Raw genomic sequence first — 25,965 nt, 5'->3', positions numbered from 1 at the left:
GGCCTCTCTCTCTCTCCCCTCATCGGAAGGTGGCTGCATGCAGGCTCCTCCAACATGGCGGTCCTGGAGGTGCCCCTGCTGTCAGGGTTCCGGGCGGACATTGAGAGCCTGGAGCAGGTGAGGTAGCACTGGTGGGCAGGGCTCGGCTCAGGTCTCTGGCTGGTGGCCCTGCCCAGGTTGCAAATTCCCAGCCCTTCATAAAATAGGTTTTTGTTTTTTTGTCTTTCTGGGCAAAGTTGGTGTTTGGGGGCTGGCCATCTGCTGAGGGGCAGGTGGGGAGGGGTGGGAGCTTTCCCAGTAGGTGTCATTCAGTGGGCCACCTGTGCTGTTATCCATGTGGCAGAGGAAGGGTTCAACGAACCTGCCCGCACTTTGGGGATGATCTGGGATACCAGGGAGAGATTTGCCACCATCCTCAACTTAAAGAGAGACCGGCCCCCTTTTTTTGGGGGGGGGAGGGGAAGAGGGTCACAAAGTGGGCAGAGCAGCCTTACCTGAGGATGTCTGCAGTGTGGGGAGGGACAGGAAAGTAGGGCCTGTCCTGGCGGAGGGAGTTTGAATGGTGCAGGTGAGGCAGGAGCAGGTGGCAGGGCTCTGTGGGCGCCTAGGGGGCCACAGGGAGGCCCGGCCCGGGACTGAGGCTCGCTCAGGGGAGACTGCAGGCAGGGAAGGGGAAGCAGGCACTCGGGACAGTGGTAACCAGCCTTGAATGCCCTCTCCTGGGTGCTGACCTCCACCCCCTGGCCTGGCCCACGGGGACTTGCTGGATGACCGTGGGCAAACTCCTCAGCCTCCAGGGCCTTGGGTCTTCACGGGTCCAGCCCACCTTGGGCCCTTGGAGATCGGGGAGGAAGAGAGCATTGGGGTCTGAAGGGCCGGGCAGACCCTGACCTCTGGCTTCCCCGCCAGCTGCTCCTCGACAAGCACGTGGCACTGAAGAGGTACGAGGTGGCTGGTCGCAGAGTACTCTTCTACTTTGATGAGGTACTGCTGGCCGGGGGTGGTGGGTGGAGGCCTCCACGGCAGCCACATTGGCGAGGGCACAGCTGCCATGGCCCGGTGTGGTTCCTGCAATGATCTCATACCAAGAAAAAGAAACTGGGAGAGGCAACTCAGGCGGAGTTGGCACGGCTGCCTGCCCTGTGCCCTAGCCAGCTTGCTTTGGTGCAGAAAGTTGGGAGGGGTATGGAATAGTATTCGGGCATCAAAAGGAATGAAGCAGTGATGGTTTGAACCTCAAAAACATGCGGAGTGAAGAGACAGAAAGCAGATCGGTGGTTGCCAGGAGTTGGGGGGATGGGGAGTGCAAATGGGGATAGGGTTTCCTTTTGAGGTGATGGAAATATTCTGCAGATGGATAATTGTTGCACAAGTTTGTCAATGTCCACACACACACACACACACACACACACACACACACACACACACAAGGAGGGAGGGCACCTGCCATGGCGGGAGTGGGGGATGAAAGACCAGCTGAGATGTTTTTCCCAAGTGGGATGGAAGGACCCACAAAATTAAAATGGGATCACGTTTCTGTTTCACGCCTCCTGGGCATCCCGAAATCAGCCAGTTCTGGGCCCACATTTTGCGGCGTCACAGAGCACAGAGGCCGGAGCTCAGTCTCTGGCCCTAGTGGCCCCGGCCGAGCCTGAGCCTGCCCGCTGCCCCCGCAGATCCCCAGCGAGTGTTTGACGTGCGTGAGGTTCCGGGCGCTCCGCCAGCACGTCGTGGGCAGGACGTCGGCGCTGCCCATCTCCGTGTACGACTACTACGAGCCTGGTAGGTCCGCGCCCAACACGCACAACTCTAGCTCAGTCCCTCACCCTGTCATCCATCACTTGGTCACCCTTCTCCCCTGGTCCCGCAGCCTTCGAGGCCACTCGCTTCTACAACGTCAGCTCGCGCAGTCCCCTCGCCCGGGAGCTGTGCGCTGGGCCTGCGTGCAACGAGGTGGAGCGTTCCTTGGCCCAGGGCCCCGGTAAGTGCGCGGGGCCATTGCCCCTTCCGACCACCCGCCACCCCGACCCCACCCGCGGCAGAGGAGGGCGTCGTAAAGGCAGGAGGACCCGGCACGGTCAAGGGCGCGCTGCCTGAGCGGAGGGGCTTGGGGTTGAGCAGAGTGGGCAGGCAGTGAGAAGGAGGCGGGGCTTAGCGGGGCGCGGGGGGTGGGCAGTGAGGAGGGGCGGGGCCTAGGGGGGTATGAGGGGGCGGGTGTAGAAGCGGGCGGCCCAAAGGAGAGCCCTTGCCTCCGCTTCCGCACAAGCCGAAGGGTGTTGGGACCCAGGCCGGGAGCCCCAATCGGCCACAGAGAAGGACGCAGGACGGGCTAGAGGGTCCCTCGGGACCTTTTTCTTTATTTTCCAGACTTCTTGAAATGAGTTTAGATTGCTTTTAAAAGTTTTCTTTTTCTTATTTATTTATTTATTAACATCTTTATTGGAGTATAGTTGCTTTACAATGGTGTGTTAGTTTCTGCTATATAATAAAATGAATCAGCTGTACGTATACATATATCCCCATGTCTCCTCCCTCTTGCATCTCCCTCCCACCCTCCCTAACCCACCCATCTAGGTGGTCACAAAGCACCGAGCTGATCTCCCTGTGCTATGTGGCTGCTTCCCACTAGTAATCCGTTTTACATTTGGTAGTGTATATATGTCCATGCCACTCTCTCACTTCGTCCCAGCTTACCCTTCCCCCTCCCCATATCCTCAAGTCCATTCTCTAGTAGGTCTGTGTCTTTATTCCTGTCCTGCCCCTAGGTTCTTCAGAATCAATTTTTTTTTTTTAGATTCCATATATATGTGTTAGCATATGGTATTTGTTCTTCTCTGACTTACGTCACTCTGTATGACAGACTCCAGATCCATCCACCTCACTATAGATAACTCAATTTCGTTTCTTTTTATGGCTGAGTAATATTCCATTGTATATATGTGCCACATCTTCTTTATTCATTCATCTGTCGATGGACACGTAGGTTGCTTCCATGCCCTGGCTATTGTAAGTAGAGCTGCAATGAACATAAAAGTTTTCTTTTTAAATTTTATTTTGGTAAACACTAGGCAAATACTTGCGTGAAATTCTACCAGGTCAGGGCTTCCTAGGAACTGTCTCCACGCTGTGGAGTGTGGTCCGGACCCCAGGGACTTCTCCCCAACCCCAGGCCCAGGTGGAGGCAGGGATCAAGTTGGGGGGTGGAGTTCCCGGGGCCTGCCCATTTCGCCTCGCCCGCCAGGCTGGTCCCCTGGCGAGGCAGGTCCCGCTGCCATCCCGGAGGAGGGGACGAAGATCACGCGCTGCGGCTGCGCGCGCGACTGCACCACCAGCAGGGACCCGGTATGTGGCTCCGACGGCGTCGTCTATGCCAGCACCTGCCACCTCCAGGAGGCTGCCTGCCGCGAACGTGTGAGATTGGAGCCCGCGCCCCCTGGCCGCTGTGCCCTTGGTGAGGATCCACCCACGCCCCGCCTCGGGGATCCCACCTTGTCCCAGAATGTATCGCTCCATCTTCTTCTCTTTGCATCTGGGTCCCTTTGCATCTCCTCAGTCTTGGTCAGTCTCTCCCCAGCCCCACCCCAACTTTGTGCTTTCCTGCATCTCCTCGTCTCTGATTTCTGTGTCCGCTTCCCCACCTTGTGACCTCACCTCCTATCTGTTGCTCTGGGCCACAGATCTCCTCCCCTCAGGCCCCCTGGGCTGTTGGTCATCCAGATCCTCTCCCTCCAGTGCCTTCCCTACCGACTCAGTCCTCCTTCCTTCCAGAGCAGCCGACACCAGCCTCTGCTTTGTACAGCTACGACTATGACCTGGGTCCCCTGGACGCGGGGCACGTGGCAGCCGGCCATGAGGTGGTGGACTTGGACGGGGAAGCAGAGGACAGGTGAGAGCTGGGCCCGCCCCCAACTTCCCTCCACTGGCCCTGGAACCTGGCAGGGAGTGGGAGTGACTGATGGAGGGGTCAGCCTGCTATAGGGTTTCAGGGGATGAGGTGGGGGATCTGTTCTCCCTTGACCCCCATCCACCCAGGCACACATAGAAGAGCAGCCTATATGTGTAGCGTGAGCTTAGTGAACCCTCCCAAGGAGTGGACCCCAGGACAGACCTGTCCCTGAGACCCCCTGGGCCTGGGACCCCTGTTAAAGAAGAAATTATTCATGACGCAAGGAATATATTTTTCAAGGGGGAGCACTATGGAGTCTTGCAGTGGGGATAGAGATTGTAACTAACTCCTAATAATAAAAGAAGAAAAAGTGGGAATTTATAGCCAAGGAGTGGGGGGTGGCAGTCAGTGGATGGCAAGTTACTAGGAGGAAACATCAGGAGTGAAGGGCGGATATTCTAGCTAAACCGACTGCACCTGATTGTTGCTGAAGGTAGGCCAGGGTGATGAGAAATTACAGGGGGCAGGGGGTGGATGGTGGAGGACGAGGAACCCAATCAGATATCAAGGGTGATCAGTACGGTGGAGGTGGAGGTTTCTGGCTAAACTGACATATTAGCAGATTCTTGCTACAGTTGGGCAGTGCTGAGATGAACATGGAAGCCTAGAATTTGAGACCGAAGTGAAAAAGAGCTCAGAAGAGCCCGGGTGGAGTTTGGTTAGGTAGAGAATCTTTGTCTCCCCTGAAGGAAGGATGGAGGAAATGGTCAGGAGACCAGAGAGCCCTGTGGGGTGAGGCTGGGAAGGGGCTGCTGGGCAGACTTCCTGGACGAGGCAAATCTTTTGGGTTGAACAAACTCAACTCAAGAGGTTTAAACAACAGGTTGATCTATCAGCTCAGGTAAGTGCCAGGTCCTGGAGGCTGGCTGCACTGGCGGGCCTCAGAGCCCTGCCTTCCTGGGTGGCAAGGGTCTCTCCACCCCATGCTGGTGGCAAAGGCTGGTTTACATCCCCACTCAGCAAACCCAGTAGGAAAGTTTTTCCCAGCACCAACCAGAGTCCCAGAGATTTAGGGGTGCGTCATCTTGCACCAGGCACTGGGTTTAGTTCACATGCATATAATATAATTATCGATAGGGCTGGGTTTAGGGTTACTGTTGCACTAATTTTGTTTTGCCCCCCTGTGTTTCTCTTTCCATGCCCTCTTTTGAATATCTTTTAGAATTGCATTTTGATTCAGTTATTGTTGTTTTAGCATTATTTTTTTAGCGGTAACTCTGGGGATAAGACTATTCATCTTTAAATTTTTCACAGTCTACTTGGTGGGAGTATTGTAACCACCTTCAGCAAAATGTAGCAACTCTGAAGTCATTTCTGTCCATGTGTTGTCCCCTCCCATCTCTCATGCTAATAATTATCATATGTATAACTTTAAAGTCACCCAAGTGTTGCCCACCCTGTCCAGTGTCTTCTGAGAGAGGTCTGCTTTTATTTTCCTTTTGCAGGGGAAGATTTTTATTAAACTTCTAAATTTGAGGTACCATAGGTTCACACGCAGTTGGAAGAAATACCAGAAAGATCTTAGGTGCCCTTCATCCAGTTCCCCCCAGTGGTAACATCTCCCAGAACTCAAGTTACAGTATAACACCAGGAAATTGACATCAATGCAATCTACCCGTCTTACTCCTATTTCACCACTTTTACATGCACTCATTTGCAATTGAGTCTGCAATTTTCCCCCACGTGTAGATTTGTGTAATCATGACCACAGTCAAGATACAGGACAGCCCATCACCTCAAGGATCCCTTTAGTTGCAGGTTTATAGCCACCCCCCCCCCGATTTCCCCCCCCCCCCCCCCCCCCCCGCAACCATTCATTTGTTCTCCTGCTCTATACTTTTGCCATTTCAGGGATGCTTTGTAAACAGAATGGTGGGGTATGTAACCTTTTGAGATTGGCTTTTTCTCACTCAACAGAGTTCCCTTGCTGTCCATCCATGGTGTTGTATCAGTAGTTCCTCCCTTTTCATAGCTGATTGAGTTCCACAGATAAGTCTTCTATTTGGTCAGTGGTCCCTTGCATGCTGTGCTCATTCTTACCAGAAGTGAAGGCCCCATCCCATCACTGTGGCCTGGTGGGGATGGGCGGGGTCCTGAGGGGCCCTGCTGGACCGTGTCCCCCCAACCCCGGCTCCAGGTGGGGCGCTCATGTCTCAGTGGGCGGAGGCAGCCAGGCCGAGCCACTTGGAGGCGGGTTTAGGGAGTAGTCCGCAGTCCCGCCCCTGCCAGGCGTGGCAGCCCACAGGCATTTTTCGGCTTCTCTCCCCATCAGTCAGAGTGGCTTCTCTTCCTAAAGCTCCGAGCAGGAAGGCGTGATCTGGCTGTGATTTCGCCCCACCGGAAGAGGGTCGCTGACAGGAGACTTGACTGTCTGGGGGCCGCTGGACCCTGCCCGGGTGACCCCTGCTTCCAAACGAACCCGATAAACAGACCATCAGAGACGACGGTGGGCCTCCTGGGGGCCCAGTCCCCACCTCAACAGGAAGGATGGTCAGCGAGGTGGCTGGAGGTGCCCCCCTCCCCGCCAGCTGCAGCTGGAGCACAAGTCACCCCACCCTACAGCCTTGGGCTGGGTGGCCAGAGCAGCTCCCACAGCCTGACGTTCTGCTCCCCAGAGGAGGGACATTTCTGGGAAGGACTCGTAGCCAAAGACCTGTTTTCTGAGGGAGCACGACTCTGGCCAAGTCAAGGACGTAGCGTCGGCAACTTAGAAACGAACAAGGCTGCTTTTCTGCATAATGACTGCCTGGGCTGCTGAACCCCGGACCCAAACCCCAAGTTGTCCCAGAACTGTCACAGTCCCCGCACCCCTGCCTCAACCCAGGGGTCCCTGAATGTTTAGCCTCGACAGCACCACCACTTTCTCTGCAGAGAAAGTCCTGGGCTCCAGACAGATGCCCCTTCATCTGCCCACTTCCTGACCTCGACCTGTGAACCCCTGATCTTCCAATGCCCCGCCTGGAAGATTGTCCCGCTCCTAGCAGCCTGGGAGGGTGTCCCAGCTCTGGACCTACCGAAGCCGTGTGCTCAGACCTGCCTCCCGGCTCTCCATGCCTTCTCCTGCATTCTCCTGTCTTCCGCCTCCACGGTGGTAATTTATTTCAGCCGACACTGCTCATCTCTGGACAGCACGGAGACCCTGAGGGGGCTGCCCAGCCTGTGGGTCCCCGTCGTGCAGCACCGGCCACTTTCCACGCTCCTGACCCCTGCCATCCTGCAAGGTTACTGCACCCTTGCCGAGGCCCTGTTGCCACTTGCCATAGAGGCTGCTGGTGTAATAAAAGCTCATTTCCATAGAGTCCCTGACAGACTTGGGCCTCCTGCGGGCAGGGGAGGCTGAGAGGCAGCTCTAAGCGCTGGAGCCCAGCTCCCTTCCGGCCCCTCACCTCCATTCCTTCGTCTACAGCCCAGCCTTTCAGAGCAGGGTGAGGCTTTGGAACACTTGCATCCCAGGGTAATCATAGATTCCCATGCACTTGTAAGAAATCAGACCAGTACAGAGAGGTCCTGGCTACCCTTTACCCAGCCTCCCCCAGTGGTAACATCTTGGAAGACTCTAGCACATCATCATACCAGGCTATTGACATGATATTCTTCGTTGACTTTATTCACACAGCCCCAGGTTCACTTTTACGTGGGAGAGCGTGTGCGCGTGCGCTTGTGTGTGTGTGTGTGTCCGTCCTGGGGCTTCCGGCTCACTCTTCCCCAGACCAGAGACATATGAACTTGATGGGGAGCCCGGGAATGGCACCCATTCCCCTCTGCCTCTGGAGAGGGCTTGTGTACTCCCACAGCTGATGCCTCGGTGGCTCCGGACACTGTGCCCTGTGTTGCCTTCTGGGGTGGGGAGCGGCAGGGTGTGTGTGTGTCTGGGGCTACGGCTGCCCTTCCCCACGTGGTGCCCCCTGCCTTGATGCAGAGCAGCCTTCAGCTGGCTGGGGGTGGGTTCTGCGAAGCTGCAGCCCCCTGACCCTGGGTGTACACTGTAAATCTTCGCATTGCTCCACCCACCCAGTCCATGGGGGAGTTACCTGAGAAGAGGGATCAGACCAAGGGAAAGCAGGAGGAGGTGACATCTTGCAGCCAGGGTGACAGTAGGAGGCTGAGCCCTGTGGCTCCCAGTGATGGGTTGCACCAGGCTTTGGGGAGCAGAGTAGAGGTCTCCAGTGCTCAGGAGATGCCCCAGAACACTAAGGCCTATCCTGGGAACGAGGACCGCCAACGGGGCTCCCAGCCGCCTGGGCCACAAGCGGGGAGGGGGCCCGAGCCTCCTCCTGGGTGGGGTCCTGCTGCAGGTCCAAGGCAGCATCAGCTTTGCCTTGTCCACACCTTGGACACGGACACAGGCGAGCTGGCTGGGCCTGGGAACCTGCATTTAATGCTCGTCTTCGTTTCCTGGGGCTGCTGTAGCCAAGTACCACGTACCAGGTGGCTTAAAACAACAGAAATTTATTCTCTGACAGTTCTGGAGGCCAGAAGTCTGAGATAAAGGTGGGCAGGGTTGGCTCCTTTTGGGGGCTCTGAGGGAGCGTCTGTCCCAGGCTGGTCTCCTGGCTTCTTCTGGTGGCTGCCAGCAGTCTGTGGCATCCCTTGGCTTGTGGCCATATCACCCCATCTCTGCCTCCGTGGTCACATGGGCTTCCCTGTGTGTCTCTGTGTCCTCTTCTTATAAGGACACCAGTCACATCGGATTTTGGGCCCGCCCTACTCTAGTGTGACCTCATCCTAACTAATTACACCTGCAATGACCGTATTTCCAAATAAGCTCACTTTTGGAGGTTCTCGGTGGACACGAATTGGGAGGGGACCCTTTTCAACCCAGTGCAACCCCCTTCCTGTTTGTCCGGCCTGTGGAGGGGCTGTCACACAAACGAGGAGGACCGGGTGCAGGTGGCCGGGCTGCACCCCTCCCTGGAAGCTGTTGCGGTACCGGGCGCCCGGCGAAGCACCACTTCCTGCACCTTGCTCCTGAACTCGGCCGACACGTAGTAGTAGATGAAGGGGTCTACACAGCTGTTGAGGGTGCTGAGCGCCAGGCTGGGCAGGTAGGCGGCGTACAGGTCCCCCCAGGCGTCAGGGTCCGGGTTTGAGTAGTGCAGGAGCAGCAGCACGTTGCTGGGCGCAAAGAGGGCCACGGCCGAGGTCAGCACCAGCGCGGTCAGCCTCAGCGCGTGGCTGTAACGCCGGCCGCCGGCCGCCAGCGTGCGCAGGGTGGCCCCGTAACTCAGCAGCATGGCCAGCAGCGGCAGGAAGCAGCCGAGCACCGCCAGGCAGAGGAAGGCAGGCCGCCAGTAGGAGGCCTGGGCACCGACGGGCAGCACGTCGTGGCAGAGCACGTGGTCCGAACGCGACAGCCGGAAGGTCTGCTGCTGCAGCGCCAGGGGCAGCGCCAGGGCGGCTGCCGCCAGCCAGGCTGTGACACAGAGCCCAATGGCCAGGCGCTGGCCTCGCAGGGTGCGGGCCCGCAGCGGGTGCACCACGGCCAGGTAGCGGTCCAGGCTGATGGCGGCCAGTAGCAGCACGGAGCCGTACATGTGACCATAGAGCGCGGCCGTGTCCAGGCGGCAGGCGGCCTCGCCGAAGGGCCAGCGCTGGCCCCGCAGGTGGTAGGTGATGCGTGGCGGCAGCGCCAGGGCCAGCAGCAGGTCAGCCGCCGCCAAGTTCATCAGCAGCACAGTGGATGGCAGTTGTGGCACCCGTGTGGCCAGCACCCACAGCGCCAGGCCATTGGCGGGCAGCCCCACTGCCAGGGCCAGCCCGTAGAGCGCAGGCACCAGTCTCGTGGGCACCCAGCCTAGCAGCAGTGCCCGAGAGCTGGCCGGGACCTCCAGAGTGTTGCTGTCATTGGCACAGGGCTGGCCAGGGAAGCTGCGCGGGTGGGGCCCCGGCGTGCTATCTGGGGAAGAGAGGCCCGGAGGGAAAGGGGATAGAAGCGCTGAGAGGCCAGGAGTCACCCCCCCACCCCTAGCCCCTCACTTGGTTCCCCAGCTGGATGGCGAGGCCCCTGAGAAACTGTAGATCTAGCCCCCAGCTCTCAGGAGCCCCTGGGCTGGTGGGACAGAGCTGGACATGGAAACCCCCAGCCCTGTGGACTCAGGGCTGGGCTGGAGAAGCCCCACCCCTGTTCCCTGTCTCCCCTTCACCGGCTCTGGGCACCCCCCCAGTCCCAAGGCAGGGCCCGAGGTCACTCACCATCACCTCTCTCCGTGCTGCCCCCATCGTCGTCGTAGATAACGGGGGTCTGAGTGTCATCCAGGCTGAACCCCAGTGCTAGGGGCCACAGTATCAGGAGAGCCCACATGTTGCCAGTGCTGGGTGCCGGCTACTCTGGGCTGTGGCCGGCTGACCTCAGGCTTCCTGCCTGGCCGGACCCCCCTACCCCCGCCCCCAGCTTCCTGAGTGCCGGCGGAGGAGGGGACAAGGTCTGGTGAGATAAACCGGTCCCTGCCCCCATGAGCCCATGGGAGGCCCAAAGCCTGGCCTGAGGAGGCCTGGCAGCTGGAGTTACTTGGGGTCTAGGTGCTGGGCCAGTAAGATGGGAGAGGAGGCGCCAGGCTGCAGTCCCCATCCAGCCTCTGTAGGCCAAGTGGCCCCTTCTTGCTGGCGGATCACATCTCGGCCCCATCCTCATGACAGCCCAGCCCCCTGTGCCATGCTCCCCTCCATCCATCAGGAACGCTTGGCCCTTCCTGAAGCCCCCTCCTCCCAAACCCCACCCCCGGCTCTGGCAGGCAGGACCCCAAATCAGAGGCCAGAGCAGGTGAGCGGACCCCCCCAGATGCCCCTGGCCCTCTGTGGCGGTTACCCTGCCGTATGCAGCCTCACCCACGCCCCAGCACAGGTCCCCCGGCAGGCGCAGAGAGGGGCAGGCCTTGTGAGCCTGCTGAGGAGGTCTTGGTTCTCAGCCAGAACCCCCGATGCTGAGCATGTGCTGTCCTGGGGGTCTTAGGGGAGCGTGGCTGCAGCCCCCTCTGGGGGGTGCCCAGTTCTCAAAGCCGCTTCTGCTCTGGTCCTGACCCCACGCTCAGCCTGGGGTCCCAGGTGTGACCAGGGGCCACAGCCGTACATGAGCCAGAGGGGGTGGCCCAGCCAGCCCAGAGAGCCCCCTGAACCACCTTCCATTGGGGTCCTCACCCCTCAGACCTCTCCACATCCCACCCAGAGGGGAGGGTACTCCTCCGTCCTGAATACGATCCCCCCTCCAGACCTCAGAGCAGCTACACCGTCCTACCCTGGGGGAGCCCTGCACTGGGGGTGCTCGGTGTCTGTGAGGTCAGGGCTGGGTCACAGTGGTGGGGGCAATGTCTGGGAGCAGATGGACCCCAAGGGGGCAGTGGGGGTCAGGGAAGAAGAAATGAACTAGGGGTGGGAAAGGGGGTCAGATGCAGCCGTGTCCTGGTATGGCGAACCCTAATCTAGCCACACACTCGGGGACATGGGAACCAGCCAGGAAATGACCGAGCAGTCCTGGACAGAGTCAGTGTAGCCAGAGGCCGAGATGCCGAGGTCCCTGCCCCCCAGCCCCAGGGTTGGTCGGCGGGGATCGAGGCCTGGAGAGCCCCAGTCAGGGCAGGGGTCTCAGCCAGGAACCTCTCCCTCATTTCTGAGCAGTTTCCACCAGCACCAATGACAAATTCATCCCACACCTACGCCTCACAGCACACGTGACCAGTGATGATGATGGTGCCCTCAGCGCACAGGAAAACGGGAATGGGGACCCCTTGCCGCCCTCCAGGAGAGAGCAGGGACTCTGCTCACGGGAAGCTGGGCCCGGCAGCTCTTCCCTGCCAGGGATAGGGCAGACTGGAGCGTGAGGCGGGTGGTTTGACTCAGGAATTCCGTGTCTAGGAATTTATGGTGGGTCTGTACAGGGAAACGCTCAGGAAGACGTCTGTATGGGGAAATTTCCGGCAGCGGGGCGGGGGGGGGGCCATAAACAACCCCCCCCACCCCTGCCGCCACAGAAACAGCCGTGGAGGTGCCGGGCCGCTGTTTCCAATCGGATGACAAGCCACGTGAATACCTCCTGGGGGACACTGGGGGCAGCTGCCTTCAGGGGGAGGGACATGGGCACCTACTCTTCTCTGTGAGCTTTTTTTGTGCTATTGGAATTTTCTGTGCCGTGCGTCACTTTCCGTTAAAACTCATGTTTCAAAAAAGGCATAATAGTAGCTTTAAAAGGAAGGAAATTCTGACACAGGCTACAACATGGATGAACCTTGAAGACACTGTGCTGAGTGAAATAAGGCAGTCACCAAAGGACAAAGACTGTATGATTCCACTTATATGAAGTCCCTAGAGTGGCCACATGCACAGAGACTGAAAGAAGCAGAAGGGTGGTTGCCAGGGGCTAGGGGTGGGGAGTTAGTGTTTAGTTGAAGATAGAGTTTCGGTTTGGGAAGAGGAACAGAGTCTGGAGATGCATGGTGGGCATGGTTATACAACCACGTGGATGTACTTTATTTATTTACTCATTTACTCATGGCTGCGCTGCAAGGCTTGCGCGATCCTAGTTCCCCAACCAGGGATCGAACCCACGCTGTCGGCAGTGAAAGCGCCGAGTCCTAACCACTGGACCACCAGGGAATTCCCAACGTGGGTGTACGTTATGTCACTGAACTGTACACTTAAAATGGTCGCGTGGTAAATTGTGTTACGTGTATTTTACCACAATTTAAATAAGTGAAAGGGCTTCCCTGGTGGCGCAGCTGCCGATGCAGGGGACACGGGTTCGTGCCCCGGTCCGGGAAGATCCCACATGCCGCGGAGCGGCTCGGCCCGTCCGCCATGGCCATGGCCGCTCCGCGGCCATGTGCTCCGCGACGGGAGAGGCCACAACAGTGAGAGGCCTGCGTACTGCAAAAAAAATAAATAAAACAAATAAATAAATAAATAAGTGAAAAAAACGGCAAACAGACCTAAGCCAGTGGCTAGTCCTGGGACTCCTCATCCTCCAGCCTCATCTGGACCCTCCAAGCCCCCTCCCCCAAGCCTGTCCTCCCTGGCTGCCCCTTCCTGCCTCACCGTCTCCACTAGAAGATGGAGGTCACTGATGACTCAGCCCCTCAAGCCCTTCCGAGGCAATGCTTCTCGGGATGGCCATCTTTGTGGAAATTGTGTTTTCTTTATGTTGTACTTTGAAGCCAGGTGGGCACCTGCAAATGTGCCCGGATCTCCCCTCATTCCCGGGCTGGGCCTCGGCCTGCGGCCAGGGACATTAACCCTCAGACCAGAATGAGAGGTGGGTGCTGTGACCCCCGACTTGCCGGGCACCAAGGTTTGAAGTCCAGCCCTCCCAACCACAGAAGCCCTATGCTTCATCCCCGGAACTCCAAATCTGAGTCTGCTCACCTGTCCTGTGGGCTGGAGCTCCTGCACACAGGGCTGCATGGAGAAGGTTCTGGAGAGCCTCCGGCAGGGCTGGAGGTATGGCATGCTCATCACCCCCCATCCCTGCAGGCTCTTTCTGGGCACGTTGCATCCCCACCAGTCCCACCGCTACCAGTTCTACCCCGCCACCCCCACGCCCGCCACGGACCTCCTGAGACTGATTTTAGGTCAACTTGCTTTTTAGAACAATCAACTTCATTCTCAGCCAGGACATCAGGTGCATTGCGCTAGTTCTATTTTGCAAAGACCCAGCAAGGCAAACACCTCATTAGGAACAGAGTAAATGTTCTACCTGAGCCCCCCAACTCCACTGCTGCCCCAAGCACCACAGGCAACCCCCCCCCACCACCGTGCTAGGGAGGGGAGGGCAGCCCACCTGGTCCTGCAGCTCTGCACCACTTGAAGGAGGCCGGAAGGGGAGCTGCAGGGCCGTTAGGATGAGGGCTGCTTTATGTAGGCACAGGGCCCAGGTCCTCATCTGCATTTGCTGGGCCCCCTCTGCCACGTGGGGCTGCTGTCTTTCAGGCCAGCGGAGACCCTCCCTCCTGTCTCTTGTCCAGGAACCTCATCCCAGTCACAGGCACTGCCCACTCGAGGGGAGGCACTCTTCTGGAAGGTGTCCACTAGGGCTGGAATCCTGGGGCCAAGAAGAGTTCTGCCCGCCACAGAGGTCCCTGGGGACGCCTCTTGTCTGCTCTCCTGGGACCGGGTATCCTTCCTGGGAGCTGCTGCAGCCACCATCTGCCTCCCAGGCCTGCCATCCCAGGGCTTCCAACAAAAGCCAGTCTAGGAGCACAGAGCGGGCCCTGGCCACGGCCGGATGTGAGCTTGCGGCAGGAGAAATCTAGGGCCGCACCAAGCCTCGGTCACAAACTCCCCAGGAGCTCTGACCCTCTGGGGAGTTGCGCACTGCCAGGGGCGTGTGAGGGGGGGTCCCTGGGAGGCAGCTGTGGCCCCTTGGGAAGGTTGGGGACAACTCTTGGGAGAGGACTTGCCAGGTGGGCAGGGTGGGCTGGGCAGAAGGCAGGGCCAACTGAGCTCAGGGACCCAATGGGTGAGGCCTGGCAGTGGGCACTGAGTGGGAGGGGAGGGGGTCGGCCAGTTGCGCTGCAAAAGCCTTGTGGGGTAGGGGGCAGCTAAGAGGACCCTAAGCAGAGCTGAGGGCTCCCTCTTACCTGGAGGCAGGTGTGGGGCTGGTAGGAGGGGGTCCTGGAGATGTTCAGGGGACCCAATGATGGTGAAGACACAGGAGGTGAGAGGAAAGGAGGGGGCAGGGGGGCAGCTGGGAGGGGGGACCAGAGAGCACGGAGGGTGGTTTTGTAGGGCTGGAGGAGGGAGAGACCCCGTATCCCCCGCCATCTGTGGGCTTCTGGACCTGGTGTCAGAAGCGGGTGGGCAGGCACAGAAAGCTCACAGCAAACGCTGCAGTCTTCAAATTGTTTTGCATGTGCAACACTGGAAGGAAACACTTCTCATTTCCAGCAAATACGAAAACTGAGCTGGGAATGAACACACCCAAGTCCCCTACATACGAAACTTCAGGTTGCGAACGTGGGTTCCATCAGCGTCAGGCGTGAGTGAAATTGCAGCTTGCCCTCCGTCTCCTATTGCTGACGATCCTTCAGCTCTACCATCTCCCACCTCCTCTCCCTCCTCCAGTCAGTAACCCTTCTCACCCGTTCACTTGACGCCAGCCCTGTATGCCAGCTGTTGTACTGTACTACCGCCCTTTTCAAGGGACTGTACTGTAAGGTTCAAAATGTTTTATTGTTTTTTATGTATTATTTGTATGAAAAGTATTATAAACCTATTACAGTACAGTACCATATAGCCGATGGTGTTAGTTGGGTACCTAGGCTAACTTCGGAACAAATTGGACTCGGCGAACGCGCTCTCGGAACAGAACTTGCTCGTATGTAGGGGACTTACGTATTCTAGAAAACACCCTGGAGGCGGGGCCATGCCCCGGGGGAAACAGGACTCTGTTGCGCAGCCACAGGGAAGCCACAGTGGGGGGGGGTCCCCACATGGGGTTTGAGAACTCCCAGGCGCGCCTGTGCAGACACTCCCTGCGGTCAGGCCAACTCCCCTGGCAGTGAGAGGTCACCCCCAGATTTGCTCACAGGAAATGACTGACTGAACCTCACAGCTTTAGATCAATATTTAATTTTTAGCTTTAATGTGCAAATAAATAGAAAAGGAAAACTACATTCAAAACAGCTGCAAAGGAAGTACAAGCCCCAGAACAGAAATTCTTCAAAACCAGAAGAGATGCTCGCTAGAAGCATGCAGGATGGGGGGCTTGGTGGGGTACGGCCCGCACCCCAGGCCCACGCAGAGGCACGGGAGGGGCTGCGGGCTCCCGAGGAGGACGGCTGCCGGGAGGGTCTGGTTCAGGAATTCTGGTAAGTTTCCTTCTTATAAAACAAGGATGCGTACAAAGTGCATGGATTACACGTGAGAAAACACGGGTGAGGAGACACCCAGGTGGGACAGGTTGGCCTTGGAATTGCCCAGGCCTGGAGTCACAGGCTTTGCAAACCTCGAGTTCCACAGGTAAACTTCTAGAAACAAGTCTCCAATTCCCGGAACCTTGGGTGTTTGGCACAGCTCAGCTGCAGGAAGGCAAGGGCTGCGGCTGGCAGAGGCAGCTGCACGGGGGTTCTTCCAGGCCCACGGGTCAGTGGAGTCCACTCGCTGATGGTGTCAGGGGCCCGGCCAGAGCTTCTCGTGGTGCCGGAAGTTCAAAAGGCTGGTTCCTAGCCCAAACTGCTTGGCATTCTTGGCACAGAAGCTTTTGCCTCTCACACCATACCCGCCCCGGGGGGTGGCTGCCGGAATGGAGGCGTTGGGGTGGGTATGCAGAAGTCCACGAAGAGGGCTGTCACCCCCAGAGAGGCCGTGGGACTTGGCCGTTGTAGAACTTACAACCACTAAGAGAGCATAAAGGAATAAATATGTGTGCATATATATACACTTCTAGAATGTCCATCTTAGGTACACAACCACACCCCAGGGCCCTCCCAGGGTGGGACCACTCGAGCTCAGCGGGTGCGGCAGGCCAGGCCCCCTCCCCTCACGTGCCCAGAGTCCAGCTGTCGGATCAACATGGGGTTTGAGTCTCTTTTTTTCCAGAGCAGGGTCTTCTGGCCAGTTCTGGTGCCGCCTGCCCACTCTGTCTGGATGTCAAAGCAGGATCCCAACAGTCTGGCTGAAAGGGCTCTTCTCACTTCCGAAGTGACTGAGGACCCCAGGCAGGCACCCGCTGGGCCAAGCCGATGCCCGAACTGTCAGATGCAGGCTGTTGCCCAGCTTGGGAAATGTTTCTAGAAGCCTGGGAAGGACATGCTTTTCAAGCAAGTCCACCTGGGCCCGACTCCTCTGACGTCAGGGACCCTCAAACGCTGACCCCTCCTGAACGTGAGCCCTCGAACGTGAGCCCTCGCGTGGCTCTCCACCCACTGTCACCATACGCAGGAAAGGACCAGTGGTGCCCAAGCCTGGGGATTTGGCATGTGTGACGGGAGTAGCCCAGCAGGCATGTGAACGCACTCACTTGTGCCTTGAGCGGTGCACTGCTTCTCCCCCTTCCAGTGGGGACTGAGCCCCTAGAGTTCAAGTGCAGGGAGTGCTTTACGTCTGGCACAGGACGGGCCCAAAGGAAGCGGGGAAGCCAAGAGGGATGGCAGCGTGGGGCCGAGAGCCGACACAACCCGCCCTTCTCTGGAGCTCACAGCCCATAGCAGCAAGGCTGGGGGACGCTCTGCTCCCCTCACACTGTTCATGAAAACGCCCGATGGGCACACAGGCCGAGGAAGCAACTGCACTAAGTGCGAGTCATGGTGCCCGTGTGGGAGCGTCAGGGCGAGGCCGGGCGGCGGCTGTACTGCACTCGGTAGCGGGTCACCGGCAGCCCGTGCACGTGAGCCGTCTCGCAGAGCGTCTTGCAGGGCACCATGTCCTCGTCCTCCTCGCCCATCAGCCAGTCCTGCACCAGGTTGGCTGCCTCCACCGGCACGTTGTCCTCCAGCCAGCGGCTGTGCCACTCCTCGAAGTGCTGGTGGTGGCGCAGCAGGACCAGGGGCTGCACCTGCAGGGGGCGGGGGAGAGAAGAATCAGGATGGCCCAGGCACCCCAGACAGCTGTGGGCTGGCCCCCAGGGTCCCGGGATGTGGGCAGGGAGGGGCACCTGCTTGGCCCGGCCGAGCGTCCCACGGCGGTACATGTAGTCCTCGGAGTTCACGATGAACATCATCTTGTGGGTGCTGAGTTTGAAGCGGCAGTCCACGTTGCAGGCGCTCTCTACCCCGACCAGCCGCTTCCAGGAGCTCTTGGCCTCACCTCGCAGCGCGCGCACCTGCTCACACTGCCACCTGCGGAACTTCTTGAGGTTCCTGGGGGCGAGGAGGATTTGCAGACTAGAAGGTCCTCGTGGCCCAGCAACACTGGGAAGATGCCTGACCTCCCAGGGTTGGAGAAACGCAATCTGAAGCAATGAAAACCACCACCCAAACCCTTTGATCCCGTGAAAACTAATAAAACCCCGTCACGCTGGGTGCTGGCAACGGTGGGAGAGGCCCCCGGGCCCAAAGTCCTCTCACCTCTGCAGGAACACAGGCTTCAGGAGGAAGCCCTCGGTGGGCGAGCTGGACGCACCCTCGGTCCCCACGTACTGCTCCACGTACCGAGCCAGGTGCTTGGGGGACAGAGGGAGATGCAGCCCAGGTCATCAGAGGCTCCCGGGGACTTTGTCCCCACCCCTCCCGAAGCACTAGGATAACAGCTATCGAGGACGCTGAACTGTGATAGAGACCAGCAGACTGCAGCTCCTGATAAAGGGCTCTGCTGGAGCGGGAGACGCACACCCAGGCCACTATTCAGATGATTTATGGCATTTCATGCTTAAGTGGATAAATCCCTGCTGTGTAACGACTTTCCTGTATCCATCACGTGATAAGTTCACGTGGAACAGGAGGCCCCTGACACGGAGGAGAGCGGGCTCTGGGGGATGGGTGGGCAGGAACAGACAGCAGGTAGGAAGAGGGAGAGCACCGGCAGGAGTTGCGGCTGAGTAAAGGGGGGGCCCGGAGCGGTCACCAGGTCCAGGGCAGACATGGCCTGCAGCGTCCGAGCGATCCTTCAACTGCTCACCACCCTGTTAAAGCACGAGGCTCCTCCAGACTCAAGCTTAACAAAAGCACATTTGCTGGAAACTTCTGGAAGGGACCGGGTGTGCAGGCCCCTCCCCTCCCTTGTTTTGGAGTGTTTCCAGCGGAGGGCGCTGTGAAGGGAGCCCCCGAGGCTGTGGTGGGTGGCGCCCCCCGCTCTGTGAAGGCAGCTTGGGCTTCTGGGCCCTGCTCCCTGGCGTGCGGGCACCAAGCGGAATGTGCGCCTCAACGTGTGGGCCAGGTGGGTTTTCTCCTGGTGGTCAGGGGGCACCCAGAGCTCTGAGCTCCATGCACAGGGAGCGCGGCAGCCACATGCCGCGGGGTCTGAGTGACTGGGCTGGCTATGGGCAGATGGCACAGTGTCGGCAGCAGGTGGCAGGAGCCAGGGTTTCCGCAACTCCCACCTCCTGATGCGTTTCCAAGGAGAGCGTTCAACCTGCACAGAGGCTTCTCTGGTGGACGTTTTGTGGCCTGTGCTCGGCCAGCATGTGCATGGGCTCCCGTGGTGGGAGCCCCACGATGCTGCCTGTGGCTGCCCCTGGCCCCCATGGTGTGTACAAGGCACAGAGCACAGGGCTGCGGTCCTCACCTGCACCTCTAGTGGGTCCTCTGTCTGGGCTTCCTCGGTGTCCAGGAGCTCAATGGTCATGATCACCTGCCCTTTGCGCTGGAGGAACATCACCTGGGGAAGGAGGGGGACAAACAGCCTGAAGCCACGAGAATAGCCCAGGCTGGCAGAGGATGAGGTCGAAAGGTCATCAGTGATCCCTCTTCACCAGCCTCCAAGCCCTGTCCTTCCTTGAGGGACCACGTGCCGGGCTCCCACCTCACAGGCCCTGTGGTGCCCTCCGGGGCCGGGGCCTGCGTCCAGAGGCCCAGCGAAAGCAGCACACGGTACTGGGCTCCTGTCGTGGGTGCCCGCCGTGCTCCCCCCAGCCTCGTGTGGGGCTGAGCGTGGCTGGCCTCTCACCTTAAAGCAGTTCTCGTCAGCCATGCACCGCTCGGCCTTCCACTGATAGCTGGTCTCCCTGGCGGCGCGGACACAGCGGGAGGACAGGTTCCCGCCGGCAGCGCCCCGCTTCTTCTCGTTCAGGTAGAGCTCCACCACCTTCAGACAGACATCGTCGCTCACGAGGTGGTGCAGCTGCCGGGGAGGGAGGGCCGGTGGGTGCCTGGCGTGTGCCCGCCAGGAGGGCTGAGACACAGCCACCACTCCCACCTCCTGCTGGAGCCCCCACCTCACCCAGAGACGGGGTGGCAAAGTCCACGGGGTGGGGGTGAAGACCAGCGTCCAACGGGCTGTGCAGGGCGACTTCCATGCCAGATGCAGGCCAGAGCAAACTAGACCAGACTAAACCAGACCAGACTGGGGCAGACCAGGCCAGACTCAATCAGAGCAAACTAGCAAACCTGACCAGACCAACAGCGAGACCAAACTAGACCAAACCAGACAAGAGCAACCCGAGCCAACCAGAGCAGACCAGCAAACCCTGCCTGGGTGTGAGAAACGCACAGAAAAGATGCAAACGGAAGTGTGCCAAAATGGGGAGGGTAATCATAAAAGCAGTGATCGTCTTCCGCCAGCGTTCAGGCACAAACACAAGCGATTCCTTTAATACCTATAAGCATACTTAAAACCTTTAGGCCTAGGATGAGACAAGGACTGGAAAAGGCCGAGGCCGGCCTGAGTCGGCCCCTCTGCGTGTGAGCTGTGGCCCAGACAGGCTACTGCAGGCTTAGGGCCTCAGGCTCCGCTCTGTGTGTCCCTCTGCTGAGTGCACACAGCGACGCGTGGACACACGTGGGTCTCATATGGTGCCTGACATCCAGCACATTCCCAATCAACATTAGCTGCTGTTACTGAAAATAAGAAATGCTACTTTAAAAAATAAATAAATAAAAGGAAGGAAAGAGTGTGGATACGACGCTGCAGGTTACAGGTGTTGCGTGGAGGGGCCCTGTGAGCCACACGTGGGGGTCCTGTCCTCACTATGGCTCCAACTAAACGGCTCCATTTTTATTGCTTCTTTTATCTTTTAAAACAGGTTTTACAGGAGACATTTGTGGAGAGAAGGAGTTTTTTTTTAAAAGAAGGCATGAGTCAAAGTATATATGGTCCAATCCTCCCGGTGCTACAGATGGGGCCGCCTTCCCGAGAGCTGTGGCCTGTTGGGAGCCGACTCGCTCGGTCCAGGAGAGATGAGAGAGCCCTCCCCCCCCCGGCCCCCCGGGGCAGGACCAGAGTGGGCCAGGAATCTGGAAGCTTCCCCCCAAGGCTGGCTGTGTCTGCCTGCACCCCACCCAGGGGAGCAGAGGTCATGCACACATACGGCCCACAGGGGATGCAAAGCGCTGCTCCAAGGGCCCAAGTGGGAGCTCGTCCCTGGAATCCTTCCCAGGTGGACGACGAAGGAGCTAACGGGCATCTCAACAGACAGGAATCTCAGAGGATCACGCTGCCTGGACGCACCAGACGCTGAGTTTATGCAGCTTCAAAGCCAGGGACTCTACCCCAGTGTCAGAAATCAGCAGCGGGTGCCCGTGAGTGGGGGGGTGGCTGGAGTGGACACGGGTGGGGCGTCCATCTGTGAAGGCCCACCGAGCTGCACACTGAGGAGTCGGCACTTTTCTGTATGTGTTTTACTTCAATAAGAAATCTGTAAAACCTGGAAGGAACTGCCACTTTTATACAGTTTCTAGTAACGGTACCTGGGTGGCAGAGTAACGACATTATTCCTTCCTCTGCTGCTTTTCCACTTTACGATGAACAGCCTCACTTGATAACCAGGAAATGAAAGTCAAGCTGAACAACAACTTGAGTGGTCACCAAGCAGGACCCACGTCCCGGGACCACACCCGACTTGTCTGGGGCTTTGCTGTTTATACACTTATGACCAATTTCCTCTTGTTGACATTCAGCTGGGGGTGATGCTGATGCACGTCACGGATATTCCCCCGCCAGGAAAAGTGGGCCAGTTTCTTTACATGTTGCCAAACAACCCTCACGAAAGGTTTTTCAACAGGGGCTCAGACATATCCTCGCACACGCACATCCACAGCAGCACCGGTCGCCACCACCAAAAGGTGGAAACAACCCAAGTGTCCATCAACGGATGAACGGAAGAACAAAATGTGGTCCATCCACACAACGCAATGTTATGTGACCATAAAAATGGCTGACATACTGACACACGCTACATCGTGGATGAACCTTATAAATGTTGGGCTGAGTGAAAGAAGCCAGACACAAAAGGCCACATAGTATGTGATTCTGTTTATGTGAAATACCCAGAACAGGCAAATCCAGAGAGACAGAAGAGGGCTGGGAGAGGAGGGATGGGGAGTGACTGCTAATGGAGACAGGGTTTCTCTGGGGGAAGATGGAAATTAGAACTAGTCAGAGATGATGGTTGCACAACACTGCAAATGTGCTAAATTCCACTGAAACGCTCACTTAAAACTGGCGAATATTACTTTACAAGAATTCTACCTTAATTGAAAAAAAAGGAAAGGTGCCAAGCACGGGATCAACTGCAGGCACAGGAGTGAAGGAAAGGCACTCGCAGGGAGGCGCTGCCCGCTTGCCCGCCCCACGCCTGCTCACCTGCCGGGCGATGCTCTGCACCAGCTTGTCCATGGTGAAGCCCACGTAGGCGTGGATGGTGAACATCTCGCGCAGGGTGTCCTCATACTGCGTGGGGTCGATGCTGCCCTCCAGGAGGCTCCGCACCATGTCCAGGAAGGCCGGGTAGTATTCCTCCAGCTCCACCTCACCTGAGGGGGCGGCACCATGGTCACGGAGGGCCCGGCTCCCACGCGGCCACCACCAGGAAGGATCTGGAGTCACCGCCTCCCACTGCAGGTGGCCCGTGGCTCTGGGGCAGCTGCTCAGCTGGCCCACCTCCCCTCCCGGATCTCAGAGGCAAGCCCCCATGGTGTCATCCCTGGGCCCAGGGGCTCACTTGGCTGCTTCAGCCGCAGCTCCATGGCGGGGTCGTTGCCCTTCTCCCGGCGGCCCTCGCAGAGCAGTTTCTCCCTTTCCTTCTCCGTCCGGTACTCCAGGAGCTGCTTCTGTGCCTGGCGGTAGATCTTCAGCAGCCTGGAGCACAGGGTCTGATGGAGGCGCAGGAAGAAATACCAGTTGTTGTTGGCGAAGAAGAGGCTGTAGACGTCATCCAGGGGCTTGTGCTGCGGCGGCTGCTGCTCTGTGGCCGGCGCCTCGCCCGAGGCCCCCTTCTCCTCCGGGGCGCTGCTCTGTGGTCCGGGCGCTGGCTTCTTCCGGTCACCAGGGTCTGCACTCTGCCCCTGGGGGCTCCCCCGGCCCTCATCGGCGGAGTCCTCGGATGCGCCCAGGTCCAGCTGCTGGGAGAAGAAGAGGCTGGGCACGAACTGGTGCACCAGCTGGTGGATGGTGCCCTGGTCCTCCTTCTGGATGGCCGGCTGCCGCTTCACGTAGTAGCTGATGAGGGCGGCCGCGTCCTCCAGGATCTGCCGGTCCTCGTATACGAAGATGAGGTGCGGCTCGCTGGAGGGGGCGCTGCGGCCCTCCGAGTGCTGCTCCTGGTGCTGGGGAGACAGGGCGGCTGTTAGACGGGAAGCGACCCACTGGGAGAACTCCAAGTACGGGGTCCAGGGCCATGGGGCTCTGAGGGCATCACAATGGCTGGGGGCCCAGCTGAGCTCTGGAACCAAAACGAGGCCGAACTCCCACTACCAAGGCCTGCAGCAGCACTCAGAGGCTGGGGGAAACGAGGCGAGCAGCACCCTGATTATGCGAGTCCAGCTGACCCAGGCTGCCTTGGGGGTGAGGAAGGCTCAGGGAGGACCACGGGCTTCTGCCCACCATCATTCATTCACAGACACTTGGCTAGACCCCGGAAGACCTGCAACTGCTTGCACTCCGGCCCGGCCCCCTCAGCCCTGCACACCCGGTCCGTCACCATCCCGCAACGTTCCCTGCCTCTGTCCTTTCCCCGCCTGCCACCAGCCCTTCCATGGTCCTGCCATCACCCGGTGCTGGCACAAGCCTCCCACCTACTCGCTCCCGTTCACCAGCCCACGCCAACCACTCCCCTCACTGAGTCCAGAGCCACACAGAAGCACGGTCGGCCCTAGTCACCCCTCTCTGCTGACAATGGCAGGGTGGCCTCAATCTGCCTCCTGGGCCAGCCCTATGCTGGGTGCTACGGAAACACCCATCCTCACCCCTACGCAGCCCGGCGAGGGCAACGGAGGCACAGAGAGCTGGCCATCTGCTCGAGGCCAGGAGAGCCAGAGCTTGGGCCGGGCAGCCTGCCCCGACCCCGGCTGAGGAGGGCCTCACCTCGTCATAGACGCTCTCAATCTCATTGAGCAAGCTCTTGGAGCGAAGGGCCTTGGTGTCATTCTGCTTGAAGTTCACGGCCTGGTGGTCCAGGGACTTGAGGTACGCCTTCTCATACTGCTCCCGCCAGATCTTGTTGAAGCCCTGCTGGGCCTCCCGCCACTCCTCCTCTTTGGCCTTCAGCCTGCAGGGCCAGAGGGGCTCAGCACACGGACAGCCCGGGACACCCGCCCGAGTCATCCCTGTGCAGGGTCAGCCTGTCTTCCACCCACAGACCCACTGGACATGTTCCATACTCGGGACAGCCAGCTCCAGGCCTGTGCAGCGGGCTCTGTGCTGTATAAAGGAGGGAGGGGGTAACGGCCCTGTGGAACCCGCACAGCCAGTTTTAAGGTTTCTCAAACATCGCTGTCCTGGCCCACAGAACTGACTGCGCTCTATGCAGCTGCTGGCTCGACCGCCGGGCTCCCTTGCTCAACTGTGAACCCCGCAATGGAAGGGACTGTGTCGGGCTCGTTTGGCTCTGTAGCCCCAGGGCTGGGCACAGCACCTGGCTGAGGGCAGCCACTTAACCAATACCTGTTCCCTGGCACAGTGAGGGTCCCAAACATATGATTAAATAAAAGGCAAGCCGTGATATAGGATGGTCCCATTTGTGCTTTAAAATAGTTACTTTTCATGTTCATGTTGATTATGTGCATGGCAGAAAGTTCTAGGAGGACACAAACAACTGTTGACAGTTGTGCTTTCCTCTCGGGAATGGAATGGGGAGATGAAGCAAGACTGGAAAACACTGTAACCAACCAGACTGAGACCCCAGGGACCCCCTCACGATTACACCCATGACAAACAGCACTAATGAGCTGCTGAGGGGCTCCCTGCAGCAGGCAAGGTGGTCAGAAGCATGAGGACACCTTTTCAGGACGACGGGGACAGCGGTGACAGGGTTCTTCTTGAGGCTCTCAATGATCTCTGGAGCCTTGTCGCCATAAATGCGGTGGATGGCGCGGCGCTGGATCACCTCCGACGTGCCCCCCAGACAGTCGTCCAGCCGGAACTTCTCCTGGTCTTCCGGCGCCATCCGGGAGAGCTTCTTCTGCACACTTTCCAACACCCGGATTGTGGCCAGGTTGGTCTCCAGGACAACGTCTAACTATGGACAGGAAAGCAGAAAGGGGTCAGCTGTCAGGGCGTCAGCGGGGCCCTAGGGACGGGCCTGGGCTGGCAGAGGGATGTGCAGAACTGAAGAGGGGACGATAGACATCAGGGTGTGGTGGCCCTGACGTGGATCTGAGGGACTGGAGGGAGCACAGCTGGTTACGGGGATGTGGGGGCGGTCCAGACCTGGGCGATGATGGCATCACCTGGACCTCACCACTGGTGGACCCATCTGAGGAGGGGAATGGGTCCTAGGCTGACCCTTCCCAAAGGCATCAAAAGCACGTTACACTCAGCAATGAAGAGGAAGGGACACGTGGTACATACAGCCCCCGGGTGACTCCCCAGAACATGTGCTGGGGGTAGCCAATCTCCAAAAGTTATATACCACGTGACTGATTCCACTTAGGACAAAGTGAAGGAGGTGGAGGATAGGTTGATGGATGCTGGGAATTGGGGAGGGAGGTGGATGGGGATATAAAGGAATAGGGTGAGAGATCCTCCTGGTGGAGGAACTGTTCAGTATCTTGGCTGTGGTGCTGGATACATGGACCTCCACAGGTGAGAGAACCACACAGAGCTAAACACACATGCACAGGCTTGTGCACAAGATACCCTGCCCCCCCGCGCCCCCCACGAATACAAGTCCAACTAGGGAGACGTGAATAAGATCATGGCAGGGTCAATGTCCATATCCCGGCTCTGACACTGTGCCAGAGATTTACAAGCTGTTACCACTGGGGAAAGGGTACCCGGATCACTCTGTGTTATTTTTTAAGCTGCATGTGAATCTACAATGATCTCGGTAAAAATCTGTATTAAAAAAATTTACTTAAGTGAACCTAATTTTAGTTAAGGAAACGACACACACACACACACACACACACAGACACACACACACACACACACAGAGACACACACACAGACACAGACACACACACACACACACACACACACACACACACACACACACACACACA

At 58.4% G+C, this 25,965-nt stretch overlaps 3 protein-coding genes across 4 annotated transcripts in view; 1 reads left to right on the top strand and 2 right to left on the bottom strand.

Moving 5' to 3' along the window:
- The window catches only part of CPAMD8 (C3 and PZP like alpha-2-macroglobulin domain containing 8), a 99,532-nt gene extending 92,288 nt beyond the window's left edge, over window positions 1-7,244 (top strand). Inside the window, exons 36-42 of the mRNA XM_027084581.1 lie at window positions 30-117; window positions 910-984; window positions 1,677-1,782; window positions 1,871-1,981; window positions 3,242-3,451; window positions 3,769-3,886; window positions 6,243-7,244. Coding sequence (XP_026940382.1) covers window positions 30-117; window positions 910-984; window positions 1,677-1,782; window positions 1,871-1,981; window positions 3,242-3,451; window positions 3,769-3,886; window positions 6,243-6,273 — 739 coding nt within the window. The 3' untranslated portion in view covers window positions 6,274-7,244. The remainder of the gene's footprint in view (window positions 1-29; window positions 118-909; window positions 985-1,676; window positions 1,783-1,870; window positions 1,982-3,241; window positions 3,452-3,768; window positions 3,887-6,242) is intronic.
- Window positions 7,245-8,382: 1,138 nt separating this feature from the next.
- On the bottom strand, window positions 8,383-10,275 carry F2RL3 (F2R like thrombin or trypsin receptor 3). The gene is made up of 2 exons (XM_027084580.1): window positions 10,139-10,275; window positions 8,383-9,842 (listed from the first exon to the last, which is right to left on the bottom strand). Exons 1-2 carry the CDS (start codon window positions 10,245-10,247, stop codon window positions 8,809-8,811), a joined length of 1,143 nt encoding a protein of 380 aa, XP_026940381.1. The 5' UTR covers window positions 10,248-10,275; the 3' UTR covers window positions 8,383-8,808.
- A 5,211-nt stretch (window positions 10,276-15,486) lies between these two features.
- SIN3B (SIN3 transcription regulator family member B) overlaps window positions 15,487-25,965 on the bottom strand; it is a 37,554-nt gene continuing 27,075 nt past the window's right edge. For both annotated transcript variants that reach the window (XM_027084579.1, XM_027084578.1), the window contains 9 exons: window positions 24,742-24,980; window positions 23,828-24,011; window positions 22,467-23,070; window positions 22,109-22,278; window positions 19,475-19,648; window positions 19,094-19,186; window positions 17,938-18,032; window positions 17,526-17,730; window positions 15,487-17,426 (listed from right to left, as the gene is read on the bottom strand). In XM_027084579.1, the coding sequence (XP_026940380.1) occupies window positions 17,196-17,426; window positions 17,526-17,730; window positions 17,938-18,032; window positions 19,094-19,186; window positions 19,475-19,648; window positions 22,109-22,278; window positions 22,467-23,070; window positions 23,828-24,011; window positions 24,742-24,980 (1,995 nt within the window). In that variant the 3' untranslated portion in view covers window positions 15,487-17,195. The remainder of the gene's footprint in view (window positions 17,427-17,525; window positions 17,731-17,937; window positions 18,033-19,093; window positions 19,187-19,474; window positions 19,649-22,108; window positions 22,279-22,466; window positions 23,071-23,827; window positions 24,012-24,741; window positions 24,981-25,965) is intronic.

The sequence above is a fragment of the Aethalodelphis obliquidens genome, unplaced genomic scaffold (assembly GCF_003676395.1).
Source record: "Aethalodelphis obliquidens isolate GAN/ISIS:26980383/991018 unplaced genomic scaffold, ASM367639v1 scaffold53, whole genome shotgun sequence".
NCBI lineage: Eukaryota > Metazoa > Chordata > Mammalia > Artiodactyla > Delphinidae > Aethalodelphis > Aethalodelphis obliquidens.
The sequence above is the reverse complement of the archived record's forward strand: the minus strand, read 5'-3'. Positions and strand labels throughout refer to the sequence as shown.